The sequence below is a fragment of the Conger conger genome, chromosome 2 (genome assembly GCF_963514075.1).
Source record: "Conger conger chromosome 2, fConCon1.1, whole genome shotgun sequence".
NCBI classification, from domain to species: domain Eukaryota; kingdom Metazoa; phylum Chordata; class Actinopteri; order Anguilliformes; family Congridae; genus Conger; species Conger conger.
This window is the reverse complement of record NC_083761.1, coordinates 83,686,292-83,711,030: the sequence shown is the minus strand read 5'-3', so window position 1 is coordinate 83,711,030 and position 24,739 is coordinate 83,686,292. Positions and strand designations below refer to the sequence as shown.

The 24,739-nt window shown below is 41.1% G+C and overlaps 1 protein-coding gene and 1 gene segment (V, D, J or C); both read right to left on the bottom strand.

The window, feature by feature from the left end:
* Positions 1 to 37: 37 nt before the first annotated feature.
* On the bottom strand, positions 38 to 8,694 carry LOC133121399 (collagen alpha-1(XIV) chain-like). The gene is made up of 5 exons (XM_061230575.1): positions 8,604 to 8,694; positions 7,675 to 8,250; positions 6,234 to 6,533; positions 1,064 to 1,254; positions 38 to 61 (listed from the first exon to the last, which is right to left on the bottom strand). Exons 1-5 carry the CDS (start codon positions 8,656 to 8,658, stop codon positions 38 to 40), a joined length of 1,146 nt encoding a protein of 381 aa, XP_061086559.1. The 5' UTR covers positions 8,659 to 8,694.
* Positions 8,695 to 21,265: 12,571 nt separating this feature from the next.
* LOC133121397 (Ig heavy chain V region 914-like) lies at positions 21,266 to 21,869 on the bottom strand. The segment is given in 2 exon segments: positions 21,266 to 21,621; positions 21,803 to 21,869. Coding segments are annotated over 2 exon segments (402 nt in total).
* Positions 21,870 to 24,739: the final 2,870 nt, after the last annotated feature.

The window sequence follows — 24,739 nt, the reverse complement described above, 5'->3', positions numbered from 1 at the left end:
TGGTGTTACTACCATAGAGCCTTACTATAGAGAGTTACTACCATAGAGCCACATTGACTGTCTGTGGAGACAGAAATAAGAAAAAAGTTTGTGAGTATATGATAAAATAATATAATTGATGAAATAAACAGAAAAACTGTCGTAAATGATTCATTTTAAATTATTAAAATAAAGCTTTGAAAAATATTTGAGAATAATCTCATGTAAAATATTGAATCTTGATAAAGCTTGCCCACTTACAGGATAAAGTTCCCAGCAACACTGCTAATGCTACAACAGCTCCCATTGTCATACACAGATCTCCCTCTCTGTCTTACAGGTGATGCTCCTGTGTTGGGAGGAGAATTCTCAGGGGCTTTTATAGGAAATACTGAGGGCTGAATTTGTTTAAATCTCTGGGGGTTGGAGGAAGGAGAAAAACCAGATAAATTCAGAGGGTCAGAATATCCATTATGAGGAGCACTGCTGCCCCCTCCTGGAGGAGAATTAAAACAGCAGACTGCTTCCCCCAGCATTACACTGGAATTTCCATCAGTGACAGCTATTTTTTTAATGATTATATTGTTTCAGAATTAAAGCTCATGTAGTTATGATCCATATTTCTACACACTAGAATACATTCCATGTAGGTCACAATAAATGAATAGAAAGAAGACAGCAGACTGATTCTGCACCATACTAAGTTGGGTTCCTGCACATCCCCTGCTGCTATAGCAGCATCCAATTGCCTCAGACTCCTCAATATAACAGTGTTTCCATGGTTCCTCCAACACTCTCTGCAAAAGTGCATCCCGCCTAATTTGACTGGCCATAGCCTTAGCAAAGCTGTATGTATTATCCTAAGTGACCCAACTATTACAATTATCACACACTTCTTTTAATTTTGTTAACACATTGATTCATAGCACGAGGAATCGCCATAGTCCATGTAACAGGTGGGCTCCTGGATCCAACCAGTGGATGTGGTCTGCACGTCCCTCCACTGGTGAGCCAGCTTGCAAATCGCCACAGTCCCCGTAACAGGTGGGCTCCTGGTCTTCCAACCAGTGGATGTGGTCTGTACGTCCTTCCACTGGTGAGCCAGCTTGCAAATCGCCGCAGTCCCCGTAACAGGTGGGCTCCTGGTCTTCCAACCAGTGGATGTGGTCTGTACGTCCTTCCACTGGTGAACAGGCTTGCAATTCTTGTACTGGGTCCGCTCGGGCACTGTTGGTGCTTCTGGCACTCCCAGCTCTAAGCTGGAATAAAGCGACCCTAAAAAACGGGGCGAACACCCCAACCAAAATAAGTGCTGAAAGGCGAGCACTGAAAAAACCCCAGACCGGGGAACTAAATAAAAGTACAACCCAGAAAAAAACACTAGGCACGGAAATAAAGAACCATGAAACGCAGCTCAGGAAAATACACAAACCAAAATACAAATACCAGGGACAACGTCCCTCACCCACAAGCTCACATGAGCAAGAAAATAAAAAGAGACAAAGAACCTTTAGGAAGACGTCTGGCTCCATGTGTTACTACTCTGTCTAAGTTCACCCAGTTTACTTTTACTTTGATTATCTACTCCAATTAGAATCAGATAAATACCAACTGTCATAAATACTACCACTACCAGCATCATCAAAATTGCGCTGATTCTGCTGCCCTTTCCACTGATTGGCTTGCCCACCATTCCCTGGCCCTCCCTTCATTTGGTTCCCACCCATTTGTAGTTCCCCCCCTTGTATATTACGTTGCATGGCCACTGGGTGAGGGATGCCGGAGAAGTTGTAGACCACCGTTGGCCGGGGCACCATCGGGCTGCTCCATGGTTCGGGTGTGGGGGGTGCTTTTTTTCTTTGGCTTTGAATGTCTTTTGCTTGATCTTCCAGCTTTTTGCCCTCTTTTCATTGTCTCTCTTCAGCGTGCGCTACATGATCCACAAACTCCCTGTGTGTCATGGTGTTCAGTCCCACCACCTCATCGAGGCGGCGCTCCACTCCTGGTGACATCCCCTCCCATATGGCTTTACGGCATTATGGGATCTGTTTGTACATCCCTTTTGGTTATCAGCCTCCACCTGCGCAACACATACATTGTCAAATGGCCCACCGTCCACTGCTGGAGGTTGCACCTAGGCTCTGACAAAGCCAGCCTGCTCGAATATGTCCAGCATTGTTTCCATCCCCACAACCTTCCCCAGGAGAGCCTTCAGGCCCCCACAGCCCTCAGGCCCCCACAGCCAAGATTCGGCCTGTCATCTCCTCCTCCAGCACCCTGAACCAGTGGCTTGCTCCATTCTGTAACTCAGGGAGATTTGTTTTTACATCTTGCATGTCCTGGGTGGACCAGGGAATGTTGAGGTACAGCATCCCTAATTAATAATGGCCCTACTATTTTGGGGAGCTCCTCCTTATCGCTAAACCATATGGGTTTCTGGGTTCTTGTTTTATTTTATTTTATTTAATTTTTTTATCACCCAGCTAAGTCCCCCTGCACCCATACTGACTGTATCTCCTGTTCTGACCCCCCTTCTCCACACTCCTCCTTCCCAAGGCCACCCCCAACTTTTGTTTTTTTGTTTTGTATCGCCCAACTAAGTCCCTCTGCACCCATACTGACTGTATCTCCTGTTCTGACCCCCCTTCTCCACACTCCTCCTTCCCAAGGCCACCACCACCTTTTCATTTTTTTGTTTTGTATCGCCCAGCTAAGTCCCCCCCCCTTTTCCTCTGCACGTCCCAGCGTCTGTGCGTCATACGGAGGAGTCACCTCTTCACTTCGGTCTCTACCCGCCGCCATTACCCTCTCCTTCTCCTCCGCATATTTTTCTTATCAAGCGGCCATTTTGCCGCCATTTTCTTAGTTATTTTTTTGTTTCCCTTATTGGTGATAGTTTCTATCTCCTGTATACATTTAAGATACACCCCCGCTATTATCTCAATCGCCGTTTTCTTTTCCTTTTTCATTTTCATATACTGCCCGTAATACTTTTATATTATTTATCTATTTATTTATTTACCTTTATTTTTCCACCTATTATTATCCATATTATTATATGTTTAATCTTTATTTTCCCTATTATTATCGATATTATTAGATATTTTATCTTTATTTTTCTGCCAGAGCCTGTATTTTCTCCCGTTTATACTTTTATTCACCCTTTGCGTTTCTTATCTTACACAAACATAAATAACGATTTTTACCTCCGTTGCCTCAATACAACGTTATATCCACACACGCACAAGCATTCTAAGCATCTGCACAGCGTTATTTTTACCTTTGTTGCCTCAATACAACATTATATTCGCTCAAGCACAAGCTTTCAAAGCATCAGCACAGCGTAACAGTATTTTCTCTTATCAGCAATATTTCACTTAAATCACACCGTAGAGGAAACTACCTAGAGATATCTTGGTAGATATCACAATTTATAACAACACACTTAGTTTACTCACAGTTCGCTGCGCGCACGTTTCCTGAAGAATTTGCTGCATTTTTTCCCTCAATTTAGTTGTTAGTTATACGAGAGGATGTCGCCTCCGGCGTCCGGGAGAGGAGATGAGAGTCGTTAAATACTCTCACTCCCAGCTGCAGCTTATCAAAAAGTACTCTCCGCCCTGGTCTCCAGTCGCCGGGAGCTTCTCTTTCGTATCCCGGACGAGCCCCCAAATGTCTCCAAATCTCCAATTTGTCAAAAAACATCTTCACGAGGGAAAAGACACCACGGCAGCAAGCTCTTCAGGAAAATTAGACTTTATTTAGCACAAGTGCATAAAGCCGGACCAAAAACTTGGACCTCGAAATGTAATTTTTATACTGATTTTGCAAACATTGTGGCAAATCGCCCAAAGTCCTCATGCTCTGCCAACTGTGTATAAAGTTCAATCATGCTCTGCCAAATCTCTATAAAGTTCAGGGCGCCCCCGCCCTCGCGAACTGCAGGCTAACACACACGTCATCCATGGTTTTTTCTGAGCATACACTCTTTATTTTTCCACATATGGGTCACTTTTCTATCACGATCTTATGAGCAGTAAATCATTGAAAATATACAGACATACTAAACATTTGATTAATATTCTCTTCTAATATTCTTTTCTAATATACAGACATACTAAACATTTGATTAATATTCTCTTCTAAGTGAGTAAATGTACGTTGCATTCTTTGCATTCTTTGCTCTCATTTCAACAGTTTTCACTGGTTGTGTTTTCATAAGCTCAGCTATAATTAATGTTCTAGGTTCATTTGATTGGATAACAAGCAGCGTACATGTGATATATCGAGAGTCCCGGAGAAACCAGCTGTACAGGCATATCTCGCTCTGCCCCCTGTCCTTGACCTACACAGTTCAAGACGCCACCCCTCCCAGCTGGTTGCTTTATTAAACTCCGGTTACATATGGGTTCACTGTGTAATTCTAGCACAATTTAGCAGTTCATCAGTTCGAAACTATACAGGGTACGTATCATACTTTAATATGGATATATTGATACACTTTTAGCATACATCATCGAGAGTTTTGGAGGAACCAGCCGGCTCACTAAGGTGGAGTCTTAGGAGGGAGATCTTTTGTTCTGTGAATTTTCCCCTACAGTGCATCTTCAGTTTGCGCTTGAAGATGGGAAGAGATTCTACAGTTGTGACCTCAAAGGGGAGTTTGTTCCACTACCGTGGAGCCAGAACAGACAGTAGTCGTGAGTGTGAGGTGGAAGTTTGGAGAGGGGGAGGTGCCAAGCGGCCTGTGGAGGCTGAACGAAGAGGTCTGGCAGGGGTGTAGGGTCTGATGATTTTTTGGAGGTAAGCTGGGGAAGACCCCTTAACTGCTTGGAAGGCTAGCACCAATGTTTTGAATTTGATGCAAGCCATGACAGGCAGCCAGTGGAGGGAAGTAAGCAGGGGGATGACGTGAGTATTTGGAAAGGTTGAAGACCAGAGAAGCTGCTGCATTCTGGATAAGTTGGAGGGGTCTGATGGCGGCCGCTGGGAGGCCAGCCAAGAGGGAATTGCAGTAGTCCAGGCGGGACAAAACCATCGCTTGGACCAGGAGCTGGGTCGAGCAGGGGGTGCCTGACTGGAAGAGAACACACAAGAATTCCAATGTACCTGTACTGTATTGTACCTGTGCAAATGGCAATAAAACTCTATTCTATTCTATTCTATTCTAGGCTGGCCCTGGAGGTACGGAGGGCGTCAGATATCCAAGGACTGGGAGGGGATGTGCAAGGTGGCTTTCAGACTAGGGGACAGAGAAAGTCAAAGGCGGAGGAGAGAGATGAAAGGAGGGTGGCAGATGCAGAGTCAGTGGGGAGTTTGGAGATGGATTCGGGGGAGGGAGTGAGGTGGTGACAGTGGTGGCAAAGGAAGAGGTTACGGCGGGCTGAGGAAGTGTGGGTGGGAGGAGGGGGAGGAGGTTGCGGAGGAAGAGGGAGGGAGAATGAGATGAAGTGGTGATCAGATGTATGCAGAGGGGTAACCGTGGAAATCGGAGCATGAGCAGTTCCTCAGGAAGAAAAGGTCTTGGACATTGCCTGCCTTGTGGGGTGGAGGAAATAAATGCAATTCTGAAAAACAAATGTAAATGATGGCAGATTTCTGTGCATGTTTGTGTTTCTGTTAATAAGACAGATTATTTTTGTATAAAATGTGTTGCATTAATTGTTTTCAGATATGATAAAGAACAGGAAGGGTTTTATTTGGACCTTTTGTCAGTGTAAGAGTGATAATGTGCACATTTACATTTACAGAAGTGGTCCTCTTCCAACTCAATGACAGTAATAAGAAATATTGTGTAATTAGGCCAATCCAGTTCAAACAAACATTACAGCAGCCTGCTTTTTTATATTTTGCAGTTATAGTGTGTTTAACATAAGAGACAGTGGACCGTTTGGGAAATATTTATGCAAGATGTAAATATTTTAAAATATCCATGTGAGGTTGGTGTAAGTTTGAAACATGTTTCTGGCAATGTACGTTTTCTCTGACTCGTCGTCATGATCACAATGATCACAAACCGAATATTGTAGAGGCACAACAGCCTTACAGCCTGCAGGTTAGCAGGTGACTCTAAAAGGTATATAAAAGATGCCCAAGAATTAAACAGCATCTATTAGCATGAATTAGACCAAAAGAAGAGAACACTTCAGTGATATTTATAACACAAACCCTGAGTTTCACTTCATACAGCAAAGTGATAAAGGGGAAGAGGTTTTTGTGCGGCTCTCCCCTCACTCTCTCTCACTGTGGGTCGCTGGCACAGTAATACACAGCAGTGTCTTCAGCTGTCAGACTGTTCATCTGTAAATACAGCTTGCTGTTGGAGTCGTTTCTGGATACAGTGAATCTTCCCTTAACAGACTGGGAATAGTAGATGGGTGTACTCTGTGTACTAATATAAGCAATCCACTCCAGTGCCTTCCCAGGAGCCTGTCTGATCCAGTGCAGATATAAGCCACTGAATGTGAACCCAGAGGCTGTACAAGTCAGTTTGTAGGATTCTCCAGGCTTCTTAACTGCTGGTTCAGACTCAGTCAGTATCTGACATTCAAAACCTGCAAAAGTACAAAATATTTAGTACTCTACAACATCTGAAGTAAGATTCCATATGTTGCGTAACATTTACAAAAGGAAAAATTATTCCACCAACAATATTCTGAAACTTGTCAGTAATAGTTTTTTTATTAAAATTTCTGATTGATTAATACTTATTCCATGTTGCTATGACTAATTCACAGAATAATATGATCTGTTTTTTCAATGCAGTAATAAAGTTCAAGGCATTCAAAGTGTAATCTTCTCATTAATCAAAATGTATTTAATAGATTTTTTCTCAAATGTATGGTGAATGTTGTAATGGTGTGGTAGTTGGGATGGGGTTTTTTCTTAAGTATTCCACATTATGGTATTATAGTGTGTGTTTTACTGCAATACTGGGTTTTTGCACAGCCCTGCTGTAGCCTTGCTGCACTGTGTGTGTTGTGCACAGTAATACACAGCTGTGTCTCCAGTCTGCAGGCTGCTCCTGTGTAAAGACATTATGTTACTGGAGGTGTCTCTGGAGATGGTGAACTTGTTTTTTAGAGAATCTTTATAATATGTGCTTCCATTAGAGCGTATATATCCAATCCACTCCATAGCTTTCCCTGCAGGCTGTCGGTTCCATGAAAGTCACAAGAAATTAATAGGAATAAGACAGCAGACTGACTCCACTCTGGAATTTAGATCAGGAACGAAGCTAACTGTTTTTGTGATACATCAAATCAAAACTGGTAAAAATACATGTTAATTTGAGTGCTCTGTTACTTCTTTGCTTTGACTGTGTTATAATGTCCTCATTAAGTACAGGGAAAAGTAAAAGTAAATGAGAGCAGATTTTTGAGTATGTTTGTGCTTCCATGAAAAAATAGATGATCTATATATGTTTCTATAATTTTTCTTCACAGATTACAGAAACACCAAGAATAGTTACATTTGTATTGGGACCTCTTTTTAGTTCACTTACAAATGTTATACATTATAGTTTGTGGTCCTCTTTTACCTCAATGAAAATTTATGAGATGTCTTTAAAGTTTACCTAAAAATCATATTCCTGAAATGGGATCTTATATTTTCTATAACTGAATCCTGAATATAATATGATCTGATCAGTTCTGAACAGCAGTAATAAAGTTATATATTATTGTATATCCTTACCTTTCCGACACCTCACGTCATCGTCCAGAGCCTGCAAGATCTGCTCGTTCAGTTCGGAGAGCTCCAGGAAGGTTTTAGCTGTGTGCACAGTGGCTGCCTCACTCCCCAGGCCGGTGAGTTCATCCTTAATGTCGCCCACCCCGATGGCGAAGATCCGAACACCGGCGTTTCTGAGACCGAGGGCGGCCGACTTCCCGTCATCCTGAGACCTCCCGCCATTAACGAGCATCAGGATCTGGGGGACACCCGTATCATTCCTGCTCCCCTTCGATTTGACGAAATAATTGTCCTGAACGTGTTTTATGGCAGCGCCGGTGTTGAGCCTACGGCCTCCTTTGTACTCAGTCTTGGTGATGGCTTCGAGGATGTCGTCCTTGTTCTTGTACGTGCTGAGGTAGAACACGTCAGTCACATCCGCAGCGTAGTGAGCCAGACCAAACTGCAGGTTGTCCCTCTCCGTGAAAAAGAGGTCAACCAGGTTCATGAGGAATTCCATGACTTCTTTGAAATTCTCCTTGCCAAGGTTTATTGAACCATCCACCAGCAATACAATGTCAGCTACTTTAGGACTTAAACCTTAAAAGTTAAGAGATAAGGGGAGAGAATTAGACCTGGGATCACTTCTCCATTTAAATGCTGTTCCTTATCCAAATTTTACACAAGCATGTCATCTGCTTTTACTGTAAGCGGATAATATCCCGAACTGCAGCCGTCTGACACAGAATTGTAACCCCATTACTGCCTCTCTGATATAAAGACCATATATGTACATTAGGTTTTCATCAGTTCGGATACTGGACACAGTCAACTTATTGGCTAACCTGTAACAATGTCAAAGTAATTGGTGAACAAATTGTACCATACCAGAAAAAAATAAAATAATAATAATAATAATGATATATATATATATATAAATACAGCATACTCACAAGATGAAGAAGATAAAGTTCCCAACAACACTGCTAATGCTACAATAGCTCCCATTGTCACACACAGATCTCCCTCTCGGTCTTACAGGTGATGTTTGTGTGTTCGGAGAAAAATTCTCAGGGACTTTTAAAGGAAATACTGTGGGCTGAATTTGTTTAAATCTCTCGGGGTTGGAGGAAGGAGAAAAACTAAATAAATTCAGGGGGTCAGAATATCCATTATAAGGAGCACTGCTGCCCCCTCCTGGAGGAGAATTAAAACAGCAGACAACACCAGTAACCATAATGATCGATTAATTATATTGTTTCTGAATGAAAGATCATGTAATTATGATACATGTTTTTACACACTGGATTATATTCCATTTAGGTCACAAAAATGTGTCTTGTCTTTCATCTGGACTCTGAGTCTGAAATAAAGTTTGAATTGAATTGAATAGAATAAACAATGCCATTGGGTGCATATCATAACCACATGATTCATTGTACGTCGCTCTAAATAAGAGTGTCTGCTAAATGCCTGTAATGCAATGTTTACTATTTACAGAATAATTTAAACTGTTGATGTTCAGCTTTTGTTTCTCCAAAAATGCATTACAATCTGCTTAATATGAAGAGCTTTTGGGGAAAGCTTTGTATTGTTCATTGCTAATATAGAAATGTGTAAACAATAAACCATAGATACCCAAATTATTTTACATGAAACTTTAATTTAAGAACAGCATTGTTCTTTCATTCATTCGTTAGGTCCAGTTCTCTGCTGTAGCTCTGTGTGATAAAGGGGAAGAGGTTTTTGTGCGGCTCTCCCCTCACTCTCTCTCACTGTGACTCTCTGGCACAGTAATACACAGCAGTGTCTTCAGCTGTCAGGCTGTTCATCTGTAAATATACCTTGCTGTTGGAGTCGTCTCTGGAGATGGTGAATCTTCCCTGAACAGACTGGGCATAATAACTAGAGCTGCTATACTGATATCCCAACCACTCCAGCCCCTTCCCAGGAGCCTGTCTGACCCAGTTCATATAGTAGCTGCTGAATGTGAACCCAGAGGCTGTACAGGTCAATGTGTGGGATTCTCCAGGCTTTTTAACTGCTGGTTCAGACTCAGTCAGTGTCTGACATTTAACACCTGTGAAAGTAAGAAATATTTAGTGCTCTACAACATCTAAAGTAAGATTTCTGTAAAAATTTAATGAATGGCAGGTTAAAAAATACTTGTAAAGAACACAGTAATGAGAAGCAGGCTGGTTATAACAGTCATGGTGAAAGTCTTTGACTGCAGTCTGTGATGACAGTCCTACAGTCAATCTCCAACAACAGTCCCTCCTCCCTCAGTGCAGAGAGGTAAATGTAGAAGGAAGAGCTCAGAGTTTGCATCAACTCCTCCTCACTGGGTGGGCAGATCTCACACTGTTTAAATAGAGCAGTCAGAGTTGTAGACGGGGCTCAGATCATATAGCAGTTATGAGTATTATCCATCATTACAGCCGTGTGTCTCTCACAGACAGCATTGGACCACACAATTCAGAAATCACCCTCATATCCAGTGGTAAACACTGGACCCAGCATGTGTAACAGAAACCTTCTTCCACCAGCATTATTGTAGAACATGTCAATAATAGTTTTTTGATTAAAATTTCTGATTATTATTTATTCCTGGATATCACTCTGTATAAGAGCATCTACAAAGTGATTGTAATGGAATTTAATGTGTTCAATTTGTGTCATAATCACTTCTCATCTGCCAGCATAGTCATTGTGTTCAGAGGATTCAATGCATAATCTTCTGATTCACCAAAATGCATTCAATAGATTTTTTTTCTCAAATGCATGATGAATGTTTTAAAGATGTGGTAGTTGGGATGGGGAATTATTTTTAAATGTATTTATTAAGTATTTCGCATCTTGGTATGATGGTATGTGTTTTCCTGCACATGGGTTTTTGTACAGCCCTGCTGTAGCTCTGCTGCACTGTGGGCGTCGGGCACAGTAATACACAGCTGTGTCTCCAGTCTGCAGGCTGCTCCCTTGTAAAGACACTGTGCTGCTGGACGTGTCTCTGGAGATGGTGAACTTGTTTTTTAGTGAATCTTTATAAGCAGTGCTTCCATCATCCCATATTATTCCAATCCACTCCAGAGCTTTCCCTGCAGGCTGTCGGATCCAAACTGTAGCATAGCTGCTATCAGTCAGGGAATACCCAGAGACTTTACAGGAGATGGTCAGAGAGTGTCCTGGAGTTACAACCATAGAGCCTGGTTGTGTGAGTTCAACACAGTGACCGTCTGTGGAGAAAGAAATAAATAAAAAATTCATCTCATTAAGCATAAGCATATAATCATAGAAATAAACTGAAAATATATTAAAAAATTGAAAAAATTGAAAATCTTAATACAGCATGGTCACTTACAAGAGAAAGTTCCCAGCAACACTGCTAATGCTACAATAGCTCCCATTGTCACACACAGATCTCCCTCTCTGTCTTACAGGTGATGCTCCTGTGTTGGGAGGAGAATTCTCAGGGGCTTTTATAGGAACTACTGTGGGCTGAAATTGTTTAATCTCTGGGGGTTGGAGGAAGGAGAAAAACAAGATAAATTCAGAGGGTCAGAATATTCATTATAAGGAGCATTGCTGCCCCCTCCTGGAGGAGAATTAAAACAGCAGATCAGCAATTCATGAACTACAGATTTACTAAGAATCTTGTATCTGGACCTTTTGTGTCCAATGATCATATATAGATTACATTACCAAAGAGAATAGATTACTCCCCATATCTCTGAAATCTACATTCCAATAAAGTATTCCAAAAACAATTCCCCTTAAAATATCCTTGTGAGATTGGTGTAAGTTTTAAACATGTTTCTGGGAATCTATGTTTTCTCTGACGTCATCATGTTCACAATGATCACAAACCGAATATTGTAGAGACAGAACAGCCTTACAGCCTGCAAGTTAGCAGGTGACTCAAAAAGATATACAAAAGATGTCCAAGAATGATCAGGCATCTATGAGCATGAATTAGACCATGAATTTGACGGCAAATCCGGTCAAATATATTTAGGAGCCAGAAGTTGTTATTGATTAGAAAGTATTAGAACATTGATCTAAATCGACAGTGTAACATTGGGACACACATTGCACTAAGTTACAGAGATCTCAAACTAAAATCCTGGAGGGCCAGTGTCTGCTGGTTTTTTATGTTTTCCTACACTTATATTTTTAATTTAAGTCTCTGATTGGAGGGAGTCTGCACAGCTTTTTCAGGACTTAAAATGGCTGCTGATTGAGAGGAAAATCACAAAAACCAGCAGAGACTGCAGACCTCCAGGACTGGAGTTTCAGACCCCTGCACTGAGAGGTGTGTTTTAGGATGGGGTGTGCAACCATGTTCTTACTGATGGACTCCCAACCCCCTCTTCTATTGATTATCTCAATCTGACAATTTATGTTGAAAAAAAGCTTGAGGGACTGCTCTGAGGTCCCTGTATGAAGCTGTTTCTCAGGGTGTGGTCTACAGGCCTGCTGGTGTTGGTGCTGATGCATCAATTCTCAGGGGCTTTTATATGAAATACTGTGGGCTGAATTTGTTTAAATCTCTGGGGGTTGGAGGATGGAGAAAAACAAAATAAATTCAGAGGGTCAGAATATCCATTAAGAGGAGCATGACTGCCCCCTCTTGGAGGGGAATTGAAACAGCAGGCTGCTTCCACCAGCATTTCTCTGGAATCAGTAACAATAATGTTCGATTCATTATTTTAAAAATGTAAGCTCATGTAGTTATGATTCATATTTCTACACACTGGAATATATGCCATTTTACATCACAAAAAAATTAATAGAAGTTCAGAAGAGTCCTTCCTTATTCGTCCTGTTTGGGTAATCTTAGTTTATCTATCTTAAGTCAAACCAAATGCAAAAAAATCTGAATCTTTTCTGTAGGTTTGGGTTTCCATGGAGTTCCAGGGAGTTTCCTGGCAGGTGAGGGTGGGAGATTGGAGCCAGGAGCTCCCCAGTACTCAGTACATCACAAGTCACTCTAATGAGAGTGTCCAACACAGACAGCATAGGACCACTCAGTACAGAAAGCACCCTGATGTCCTGTGGTAAACACTAGACGCTGCACATGTAACACTTAGAAATGGAAAAAATATTTCACCAACATTATTGTGAAACTTATCAGTAAGTTTCAAATCAAATATCAAATAAGTTTTTGATTAAAATTTCAGATGGATTAATACTTATTCTGGCGGCACAGATGGTGCAGTGCTTAGCACTGCCGCCTCACAGCAAGGAGGTCCTGGGTTCGAATCCCCGTCGGCCGGGGCCTCTCTGTGTGGAGTTTGCATGTTCTCCCCGTGTTTGCATGGGTTTCCTCCGGGTACTCTGGTTTCCTCCCACAGTCCAAAGACATGCAGGTTAGGCTGATTGGAGAGTGTAAAGTGCCCATAGGTGTGAGCGAATGGTGTGTGTGCCCTGTGATGGACTGGCGACCTGTCCAGGGTGTATTCCTGCTTTTCGCCCAATGAATGCTGGGATAGGCTCCAGCTCCCCTGCGACCCTGATCAGGATACGCGGGTTAGGATAATGAATGAATGAATTAATGAATAATACTTATTCTATGATGCTATGACTAACTCACAGAATAATAGGATGTTTTTTCGATGCATTAATAAAGTTCAAGGGAGTTCAAAGTGTAATCCTCTTATTAATCAAAATGCATTTAATAGATTTATTTTCCTCAAATGTATGATGATTGTTGAAAAGACATGGTTGTTGGGTTGGGGCATTTTTTTTATTGTACTTATTAAGTATTCCACTTTATGGCATTATGGTGTGTGTTCTACTGCAGAACTCATCAGGGAGGGTTTTTGTACAGCCCTGCTGTAGCTTTGCTGCACTGTGACTCTCGTACACAGTAATACACAGCTGTGTCTCCAGTCTGCAGGCTGCTCCCTTGTAATGACACTGTGCTGCTGGAGGTGTCTCTGGAGATGGTGAACTTGTTTTTTAGTGAATCTTTATAACCAGTGCCACCCGAGCTTATATACCCAATCCACTCCAGAGCTTTCCCTGCAGGCTGGAGGATCCAGTGTGTATTATAGCTGCTATCAGTCAGGGAATACCCAGAGACTTTACAGTTGATGGTCAGAGACTCTCCTGGTTTTACTATCATAGAGCCTGGCTGTGTGAGTTCAACACAGTGACCATCTGTGGAGACAGAAATAAGAAAGATATGTATCGCATAAAGCAGTATAATCATAGAAATAAACAGAAAACATGAAGAAGAAATTTTTTAAATATATATTTACATAATATTTAAAGTAAGTAAAACTGGAAAACATCACCAAATAATTGTATTTCAAAACAGAAAATCTAAATACAGCATGGTTACTTACAAGAGAAAGTTCCCAGTAACACTGCTAATGCTACAATAGCTCCCATTGTCACACACAGATCTCCCTCTCGGTCTTACAAGTGATGCTCCTGTGTTGGGAGGAGAATTTTCAGGGGCTTTAATAGGAAATACTGTGGGCTGAATTTGTTTAAATCTCTGGGGGTTGGAGGAAGGAGAAAAACAAGATACATTCAGAGGGTCAGAATATCCATTATGAGGAGCACTGCTACCCCCTCCTGGAGGAGAATTAAATCAGCAGATCAGCAAGCTGTTCAAGTTTTTTTTATTCATGATCGACAGATTTACCAAGATCTTTGTATCTGGACTTTTTGTGTCCAATGATAATGTACTTATTTACAGTCCTCCCTTACACCAAAGACTATAGATTACTCCACATATCTCTGAAATGTACATACAAATAAAGTATTGTGTATGCTTATGTTTCTGTAAATAAGACAGATGTTTTTTGTATAAAATGTGTTGAATTAATATTTTGCAGATATGACGAAGAACACGCAGGGTTTTAAAAGTTAAACCTTTTGTGAGTGTAAGAGTGGTAATGTGCAGATTTACATTTACAGAAGTGGTCCTCTTTCCCCTCAGTGACAGTAATAAGTAAAATTGTGCCATTAAGCCAATACAGTTCAAACAAAGCAGCCTGTATGTTTATATTTTACAGTAAATAAACATATAGTGTGTTGAACATAGGTAAGAGATAGTGGACCATTGAGGAAACATTTATGCAAGATTTTCTGGATTTTTAAATATCGTTGTGAGGTGTAATTTTGAAACACGTTTCTCTGACTTGTCCTCATGATCACAATCCATACTGAATACTGTAGAGACACAACAGCATTATTGTCTGCAGTCTAGAAGGTGACTCTGAAAGGTATATAAAAGATGTTCAAGAATTAACCAGCACCTATTAGCATGAATTAGACCAAAAAACACATCAGTGATATTTAAAACAGAAACCCTGAGTTTCACTTCATACAGCAGAGTTCATTCCAGGGCTCTCTGCTGTAGCTCTGTGTGATAAAGGGGAAGAGGTTTTTGTGCGGCTCTCCCCTCACTCTCTCTCACTGTGTGTCTCTGGCACAGTAATACACAGCAGTGTCTTCAGCTGTCAGGCTGCTCATGTGTAAATACAGCTGGTTCTTGCTGTTGTCTCTGCTATTTGTGAATCTTCCTTGAACAGACTTAGAGTATAATTTATTATCACTGTCATATTCAATGATTGAGGTCCACTCCAGCCCCTTCCCAGGAGCCTGTCTGATCCAGCCCATCCAGTAGCTGAATGTGAACCCAGAGGCTGTACAGGTCAGTTTGTGGGATTCTCCAGGCTTTTTAACTGCTGGTTCAGACTCAGTCAGTGTCTGACAGTCAACACCTGGGAAATGAGGAGAGACATTGATATGACAATGAACAACATGACAAATACAATTTTACTGAAAATGGCAGATTCAGTAAATGGCAGATTAAAACATGCTTGTAAAGAACACTGTAATCAGAAAGAAGAGTTACAGTTTGCATCAACTCCTCCTCACTGGGTGGGCAGATCTCACACTGTTTAAATAGAGCAGTCAGAGCTGTAGACAGGGCTCAGATCATATAGCAGTTATGAGTATTATCCATCATTACAGCCGTGAGTCTCTCTTCCATGGCTGATGACTGCATTATTATTCAGTGAATCCAGGGAGTTTCCTGGCAGGTGAGGGTGGGAGAGTGGAGCCAGGAGCTCCCCAGTACTCAGTACATCACAAGTCACTCTAATGAGAGTGCCCAACAAGGACAGCATAGGACCACTCAGTACAGAAATCACCGTGATATCCAGTGTTAAACACTAGACCCTGCATGTGTAGCACTTACAAACGTAAACCTTATTATTGTGGAAATTTCTGATTAATTAATATTTACTCCAAGTTGCTACGACTTATTCACAGAATAATATGATAAATATCCAGTTATCACTGGATATCTCTGTATGAGCATCTACAAAGTGATGTAATTTAATTTAATTTGTGTCATAATTACTACCCATATGCTACCATATTCATTGTGTTCAAAGGCTTCAAAACATAAGTTTCTTAAATGCATTTAATAGATTTATTTCTCAAATTTATGGTGAATTTTGTGAAGGTGTGGTAGTTGGGATGGGGCGATTTTTATTTTCATGTACCTATGAAGTATTCCACATTATAGAATTATGGTATGTGTTCTACTGCAGAACTCATCAGGGAGGGTTTTTGTACAGCCCTGCTGTAGCTTTGTTGCACTGTGACTTTCGGGCACAGTAATACACAGCTGTGTCTCCAGTCTGCTCCCTTGGGAAGACACTGTGTTACTGGAGGTGTCTCTGGAGATGGTGAATGTTTTTTAGAGCTCAAGTTTAATTCATGATTTACACATGACTACAGATTTACTGAGATCTTTGTATCTGGACTTTTTGTTAGTACACAGTGATAATGTACTCTTATACAGTCCTCCTTTACCCCAAAGAGTATAGATAACTTCACATATCTCTAAAATCTACATACTATAAAATATTCCAAAAACATGTTCCCCATATTTTCAGTTAATTGTCCTAGAAATAAATGTAATGCTGAAAAACAAATGTAAATGACTGAAGTATTCTCTGTACGTTCATGTTTCCGTAAATACGACACATGATTTTAGTATCAATTTTGTTGCATTAATGGTTTGCAGATATGACAGAGATCAGGAAGGTTTTTATCTGGACCTTTTGTCAGTGGAAGACTGGGAATGTCTTCATAGACGTTTACAGAAGTAGTCCTCTTCCACCTCAATGAAATAATTATAAATATTATTGTGCCATTTAGCCACTCCAGTTCAAACAAATATGAAAGCAGCCTGCTTGTTTATATTTTACATTAAATGAACATATATTGTGTTGAACATAAGAGACAGTGGACAATTTGGAAAATATTTATGCAAGGTTTACTGGATTTAGAAAATATCCTTGTGAGATTGGTATAAGTTCGAAACATGTTTCTGTGTCTTGTCATCATGATCACAATCCAAACCAAATATTGTAGGGCAGAACAGCATTACAGCCTGCTGGTTAGCAGGTGACTCAAAAGGGTATTTAAAAGATGTCCAAGAATTATCAGGCATCTAATAGTATGAATGAGAACTAAAGAACAGAACACTTTAGTGATATTTATAACAGAAACCCTGAGTTTCACTTCAAACAGCAGAGTTCATTCCAGGGCTCTCTCCTGTGGCTCTGTGTGATAAAGGGGAAGAGGTTTTTGTGCGGCTCTCCCCTCACTCTCTCTCACTGTGTGTCTCTGGCACAGTAATACACGGCAGTGTCTTCAGCTGTCAGGCTGTTCATCTGTAAATACAGCTTGCTGTTGGAGTCGTCTCTGGAGATGGTGAATCTTCCCTGAACAGACTGGGAATAGTAGATGGGTGTACTCGCTGTGCTAATAAAAGCAATCCACTCCAGTGCCTTCCCAGGAGCCTGTCTGATCCAGTTCATTTCGTAGCTGCTGAATGTGAACCCAGAGGCTGTACAGGTCAGTTTGTGGGATTCTCCAGGCTTTTTAACTGCTGGTTCAGACTCAGCCAGTGTCTGACATTCAACACCTGTGAAAGTGATAAATATTTAGTACTCTACAACATCTGAAGTAAGATTTCTGTAAAACTTAAATAAATGGCAGGTTAAAACATACTTGTAAAGAACACAGTAATGAGAAGCAGACTGGTTATAACAGTCCTGGTGAAAGTCTTTGACTGCAGTCCGTGATGATAGTCCTACAGTCAGTCTCCAACAACAGTCCCTCCTCCCTCAGTGCAGAGAGGTAAATGTAGAAGGAAGAGCTCAGAGTTTGCATCAACTCCTCCTCACTGGGTGGGCAGATCTCTCACAGTTTATAAAGATCTTCACATTCAAGTCCAGATTACCCAAACAGGTGTAGAACTGCCTCAAACTGGACCTCCATCCCTCCTCTATCTTTTCAGACAGCTTTTTAATGACAGTACACTCAAAGGTGTACTTGTTGCTGAAGTATGACCCCCTCTTAAAATCACACTTAAAAACAAAAAAACATTTTCTCCCAATTTCCTGGCCAATTGTATCTTGTTTTTTCTTCAATCCCACCCATGTACTGCTGAGGACCCGCCACTACAACCCTGCCCCCTGGTGGCCTGAAAGTGAGCAACGGCCTCCACCCTCAGAGCAGTGGCCCAGTAACCTGTAACATTACAAATATTTCAAATAATGAATATAATTTGATATAAATTCTCTATATTATAAGTATCAACAGTTGCAATTCCACTATTTTTAATAAATATTACCATCGACGGGTGTTACGTGTAATAGCAGAACTGGAATGAAGGTATTTCCTGTTTTTCAGAAACAGAGACTCTTGGGCCACGTCATATAAAGAGCCAGGTGCAGGATAGTGTACGAACTGCAAAGGGAGAGAGAAAGAGCTCCAAATACAGAAACAGTGTCTGCATTGTTCAAAACATTTTTTCCTATTCACAGAAAATCTGATTCATGTATTGTGCTTTGCTTGTCGTTTAGCCAATTTCTGATTACATTTATGACATGGTAAAAGCACTGCAGCTCAATATGAAGACTCAGGAAAATCCCAAACTTCCCACAATTCCACAGGACACACCCTTCGCACACTGGTCACAGGGTCCCCTGTGTGGGACAAAGACAGGCTGCTGGCTGATGTGTCTGAAGCAGAATTCCAGCGCTGCTGTAACGTCCCTCATGTGCTTCCAGGGGACCTTCACTGAGGTGGGGGAGAGCAGGTGACCAATTCCAGCAGAGCCTTTAGTGTGTGACTGACACATTCACTATTTCACTGGTTCACACACAGGCCCAGATTCAACACACATCTACCCGGAATTCAGAAATCACCCAAATATAGAAGCTATTCCTTGCCACATTTCCAATTATGAAATGACCATGATAATAAAAACTCAACACACAAATGAACAAAAGGCCATATCGTAAATTTTGAAAATTCAGCATGAATTAATAAAAGACTGCCTGCAATTGGATTAAAGCAGTGTTTGGTTTTAAATAGACCCACCTTGAATAATTCGTTACCACCACGTTAGTTACTTATTGTTCCATTCATCATTCATCACGACTGCATACAAATGTCAATCAAAAGCCACGCCCATGGATACAGATCCATGTTTCAGCTCCTGATGTTTTCTACAGGCTTCTTGAACCGTTGACAATTTACAGCTAATTGTCTTGGAAAAACGGATGTGTTTCTTGAGGGCTCAAGTGCACACTGGTGACACCTGCTGGTGAAATAATGTACAGCTGCCGAATAATGAGGTGCCACTTGCCGGAGCACAGATGCGCAGAATATCCATTATGAGGAGCACTGCTGCCCCCTCCTGCAGGAGAATTAAAACAGCCGACTGCTTCCACTAGCATTTCTCTGGAATTCAGAGCAGCAATAATGAATGGTAACAAGAACTAAACATGAAACATAACATGACAAAAAACATAAAAACGTGGTGAGACTAGACTAATATAATACGTGTCATAACAATAGCATAACCAAGACAATAACTAAACATGAAACATGACGTGACAAACATGAAACGTGACAATTCTATGGATGATCCAAGAACAGGAAGGTGTGTATCTGGGCCTTCTATTAGTGTACAGTGATGATCTGTTAATTTACATGTACATAAATCTTACTGGACAGATCTCTTTTACATCAGTGGCAATAATTAACGATATGCCTCTAAAATGTAGCAATAAATTGTAACTCAAGAGAATTTGAAAGGTGATCAAAAATTTCCAGCCATCTAATAGCATAAATGATAAGACAAAAAGAAAATAACAAAACACTTAAGTGATATTTATAGATATAGTTTCACTTCATACAGCAGAGTTCATTCCAGGGCTCTCTCCTGTGGCTGTGTGATAAAGGGGAAGAGGTTTTTGTGCGGCTCTCCCCTCACTCTCTCTCACTGTGGGTATCTGGCACAGTAATACACAGCAGTGTCTTCAGCTGACAGGCTGTTCATCTGTAAATACAGCTTGCTGTTGGAGTCGTCTCTGGATACAGTGAATCTTCCTTGAACAGACTGGGAATAGTAGATGGGTGAACTCGCTGTGCTAATATAGGCAACCCACTCCAGCCCCTTCCCAGGAGCCTGTCTGATCCAGTTCATAACATAGCTGCTGAATGTGAACCCAGAGGCTGTACAGGTCAATTTATGGGATTCTCCAGGCTTTTTAACTGCTGGTTCAGACTCAGTCAGTGTCTGACATTCAACACCTGTGAAATGAAGAAAGACAGATAAGATATATGATATGATAGAAATGACAATGATCAACCTCCCAAATACAATTTCAGTGAATATGAAAGTCTTCAGAATTCACAACCTCAGAAAGAAAATGAGTGTCAAATTAAATGAAAAATGGATTAAACCATACTTGTAAAGCATACTGTAATGAGAAGCAGGCTGGTTATAACAGTCATGGTGAAAGTCTTTGACTGCAGTCTGTGATGATAGTCCTACAGTCAGTCTCCAACAACACTCCCTCCTCCCTCAGTGCAGAGAGGTAAATGTAGAAGGAAGAGCTCAGAGTTTGCATCAACTCCTCCTCACTGGGTGGGCAGATCTCACACTGTTTAAATAGAGCAGTCAGAGCTGTAGACGGGGCTCAGATCATATAGCAGTTATGAGTATTATCCATCATTACAGCCGTGTGTCTCTCTTCCATGGCTGATGACTGCATTATTATTCATAGTGAATCCAGGGAGTTTCCTGGCAGGTGAGGGTGGGAGAGTGGAGCCAGGAGCTCCCCAGTACTCAGTACATCACAAGTCACTCTAATGAGCGTGTCCAACACAGACAGCATAGGACCACTCAGTACAGAAAGCACCCTGATACCCAGTGGTAAACACTGGACCCTGCATGTTTAACACTTACAAACAGAAACCTTCTTCCACCAACATTACTGTGGAACCGGTGAGTAATATGTTTTGGTCAGTTCTAAAATGATCATCTGGTCAGTTCTACAATGCAGTAATAAAGTTATTTATTACTATATATTACTCTGTATAAGAGCATCTACAAAGGATTCAAATACATAATTTTTGGATTCATCGAATAATATATTTTTTTTTCTCACATTTATGATGAATGTTGTAAAGACGTGTTGTTGGGATGGGGCATTATTATTAAATTTACTGATTAAATATTCTGCATCATGGTATTATGGTGTGTGTTTTACTGCAGAACTCATCAGGGTGGGTTTTTGTACGGCTCAACCATTGTTTTGCAGCACTGTGACTCTCGGGCACAGTAATACACAGCTGTGTCTCCAGTCTGAAGGCTGCTCCCTTGTAAAGACACAGTGCTGCTGGAGGTGTCTCTGGAGATGGTGAACTTGCTCTTCAGTGAATCTTTGTAATAGATGTTTCCACTGCCACAGACACGTCCAACCCACTCCAGAGCTTTCCCTGCAGGCTGTCGGATCCAGTGTGTACAGTAGCTGCTATCAGTCAGGGAATACCCAGAGACTTTGCAGGAGATGGTCAGAGAGTGTCCTGGAGTTACAACCATAGAGCCTGGCTGTGTGAGTTCAACACAGTGACCATCTGTGGAGACAGAAATAAAAAAAGATGTTTGTGAGTATATCAATAAGTAATATAATTACTGAATGAAACTGCACACAGTATTCAACTGTGGATTTAAGCATTTTAAAAGAAAAATATTGGAACTTTTTCACAGAATAATCTTAAAGTGAAATAAAAATATGAAAACAGCATGATCACTTACAAGACAAAGTTCCCAGCAACACTGCTAATGCTACAATAGCTCCCATTGTCACACACAGATCTCCCTCTCTGTCTTACAGGTGATGCTCCTGTGTTGGGAGGAGAATTCTCAGGGGCTTTTATAGGAAATACTGTGGGCTGAATTTGTTTAAATCTCTGGGGGTTGGAGGAAGGAGAAAAACAAGATGAAATCAGAGGGTCGTAATATCCATTATAAGGAGCACTGCTGCTCCCTCCTGGAGGAGAATTAAAACTGGAGACTGATTCTACTCTGGAATTGATGTCACTCACAAAGCTAAAGGTTTCAATTCAGAATGAATGCTTTCATAGTTATGATTTTGATATGCATGCTTTGTGACGTATTAAATCAACATTGCACAACAAACTACACAAAAGTGCATTTGAGTGCTGTTTTACTTCTTGGATTTGGCAGTCTTATTATCCTCATTACGTCCAGGCAAAAGCAAAGGGAGGTAATATACAGGGCAGTCTGTAGGTCTTTGGACAGTGGTAGAATGTATGTTCTATTACTCTGTACTCTAGCACATTGAATTGGAAATGAAGCAATGACTATGTTAAAGTACAGACTGTCTCCTTTAATCTTAGGACATTTACAGCCGCTTCAGGTGATCAGTGTCGGAATTACATCTCCTTTTAAACAGTGCGTTCATTTTAGGGGACCCAAAATAATTGGACAGTTGGCCCCTCAGATTTTTCTGATTACTCAGGTCATTCAACTGAGAACAGGTAAAAGAAAGCTTTCAGTATATGGTATTGATTTGAGGCATTTAATTGTCTTTGGAGTCTGCTTTGTCAATGTTTGTCAACATCAAACAGGGTCAGATTTGTGCCAATACCAGTCAAAGAAGCCATTATGAGTCTAAGAAATTAGAAAAAAAAATCGTCAGAGACATGGAGACAGAAATAAAAAAGATGTTTGAGAGTGTATCAATAAGTAATATAATTACTAATTTCAACAGCACACAGTATTAAACTGCTGGTGTAACATTTCTGAAAGTAACTTTATCACAGAATAATCTTAAATTGAAAGTAAAAGTATGAAAACATCATGGTCACTTACAAGATAAAGTCATGAGTAACACTGCTAATGCTTATATAGGCCTATATATAAATATATATTTTTTCATACTTTAAAATTTTTAATTCCTTCTCGTGGAAGGAGGATAAGCAGAGTAAGAATTTAATTGTATGCTGTCACTGTTGTGTTTTACTGTGCGTATGACAATACAACTCTTGAGTCTTGTATTAGTCAAAGTTACTAATGTAGAAATGTAGAAACGATCATTGTAGAATATTGTAGCGACAGAGCAGCATTTCAGCCTGCTGGTTAGCAGGTGACTCTGATCCAGGCCATTGCACTGCTGCTGAATGTGAACCCAGAGGCTGTACAGGTCAGTGTGTGAGAGTCTCCTGGTCTCTTTACCACCGCTTCAGATTCTGTCAGGACAAGGAAGAAGCAGATAGAAAATGGGAGAGAGAGAGAGGGAGAGAGAGAGAGAGAGAGAGAGAGAGAGAGAGAGAGAGAGAGAGAGAGAGAGAGGGAGACCTGAGAGAATGAGAGCTGTGAGGAGCAGCAGGGCTGGTTGGAGCTTCATGGCTGCAGGAGAGAAGGAGGAGCGCTGAGTTAAAGTACAGACTACAGAGTCCCACTGACTGCTGCTCTGCTTCTCACACTGACACTGGCTCCATTTAAAGCTGTGGGAGGTTTGCACTGCACCCTCCTCTAGGGGAGGGCAGAGTGAGGGCCACTGCTGATCACACTCACTCCAGTGTAGAAGCAGCAGCACAGGGAACTCACAGGTGCTGCACAGAAACATAGTGTTAATCACATTCAGTACAACACACATTCATTTCTGAAACCCTCCACAGAAACATAGTGTTCATCACATTCAGTCCAACACACATTCATTTCTGTAACCATGCACAGAAACATAGTGTTCATCACATTCAGTACAACACACATTCATTTCTGAAACCCTCCACAGAAACATAGTGTTCATCACATTCAGTCCAACACACATTCATTTCTGTAACCATGCACATTTATTTTAATATTAGGATTTACAGTTAGGAGACTACATTTATGGGAAAACAGCACCTCTCCATGTTCTGTCACTTCATAATAAAACATGAAGAAACAGAAAGGAACAAAAATGAATAAACATCCATCCATCCATTATCTGAACCCGCTTATCCTGATCAGGGTCGCAGGGGGGCTGGAGCCTATCCCAGCATACATTGGGCGAAAGGCAGGAATACACCCTGGACAGGTCGCCAGTCCATCTCAGGGCACACACACCATTCACTCACACACTCAGACCTATGGGCAATTTAGACTCTCCAATCAGCCTAACATGCATGTCTTTGGACTGTGGGAGGAAACCGGAGTACCCGGAGGAAACCCACGCAGACACGGGGAGAACATGCAAACTCCACACAGAGAGGCCCCGGCCGACGGGGATTCGAACCCAGGACCTCCTTGCTGTGAGGCGGCAGTGCTACCCACTGCACCATCCGTGCCGCCCTGAATAAACATTAAAAAAGTTAATTATTTATGAAACATTTAAAAGGCAATATCAGTCATTAAGTAATCTAGTGGGTTGATTCCTGCAAAAGAAAGAGTGCATACTGGATATTTTTGACACATTTAAAGACAATTTTCCATTAACTGATTAATTTTTGATTGTAAATGCTCAATCATGTATTCATTGTTGTGAGATGGACATCTTGTGGTCAGAGACAGAACTGCAGTGTACCTGAATGAGATGGACATCTTGTGGTCAGAGACAGAACTGAATGACAGAACTGAAGAACTGATTCCACTGAATGTGGAAAGAGAATTCTCAGGGGCTTTTATAGGAAATACTGTGGGCTGAATTTGTTTAAATCTATGGGGGTTGGAGGAAAAAGAAAAACA

What these genes read in the sequence shown, in the direction of transcription:
- LOC133121399 (XM_061230575.1), bottom strand. Translation starts at nt 8,658, where the DNA reads ATGGGAGCTATTGTAGCATTAGCAGTGTTGTTGGGAACTTTATCTTCT. An exon ending in TGCTGTGTATTACTGTGCCA is followed by an intron (nt 1,255 to 6,233) that starts GCGACCCACAGT and finishes CCCGTTTTTTAG; the next exon opens with GGTCGCTTTATTCCAGCTTA. An exon ending in TGGCTCACCAGTGGAAGGAC is followed by an intron (nt 62 to 1,063) that starts GTACAGACCACA and finishes CTGTCTCCACAG; the next exon opens with ACAGTCAATGTGGCTCTATG.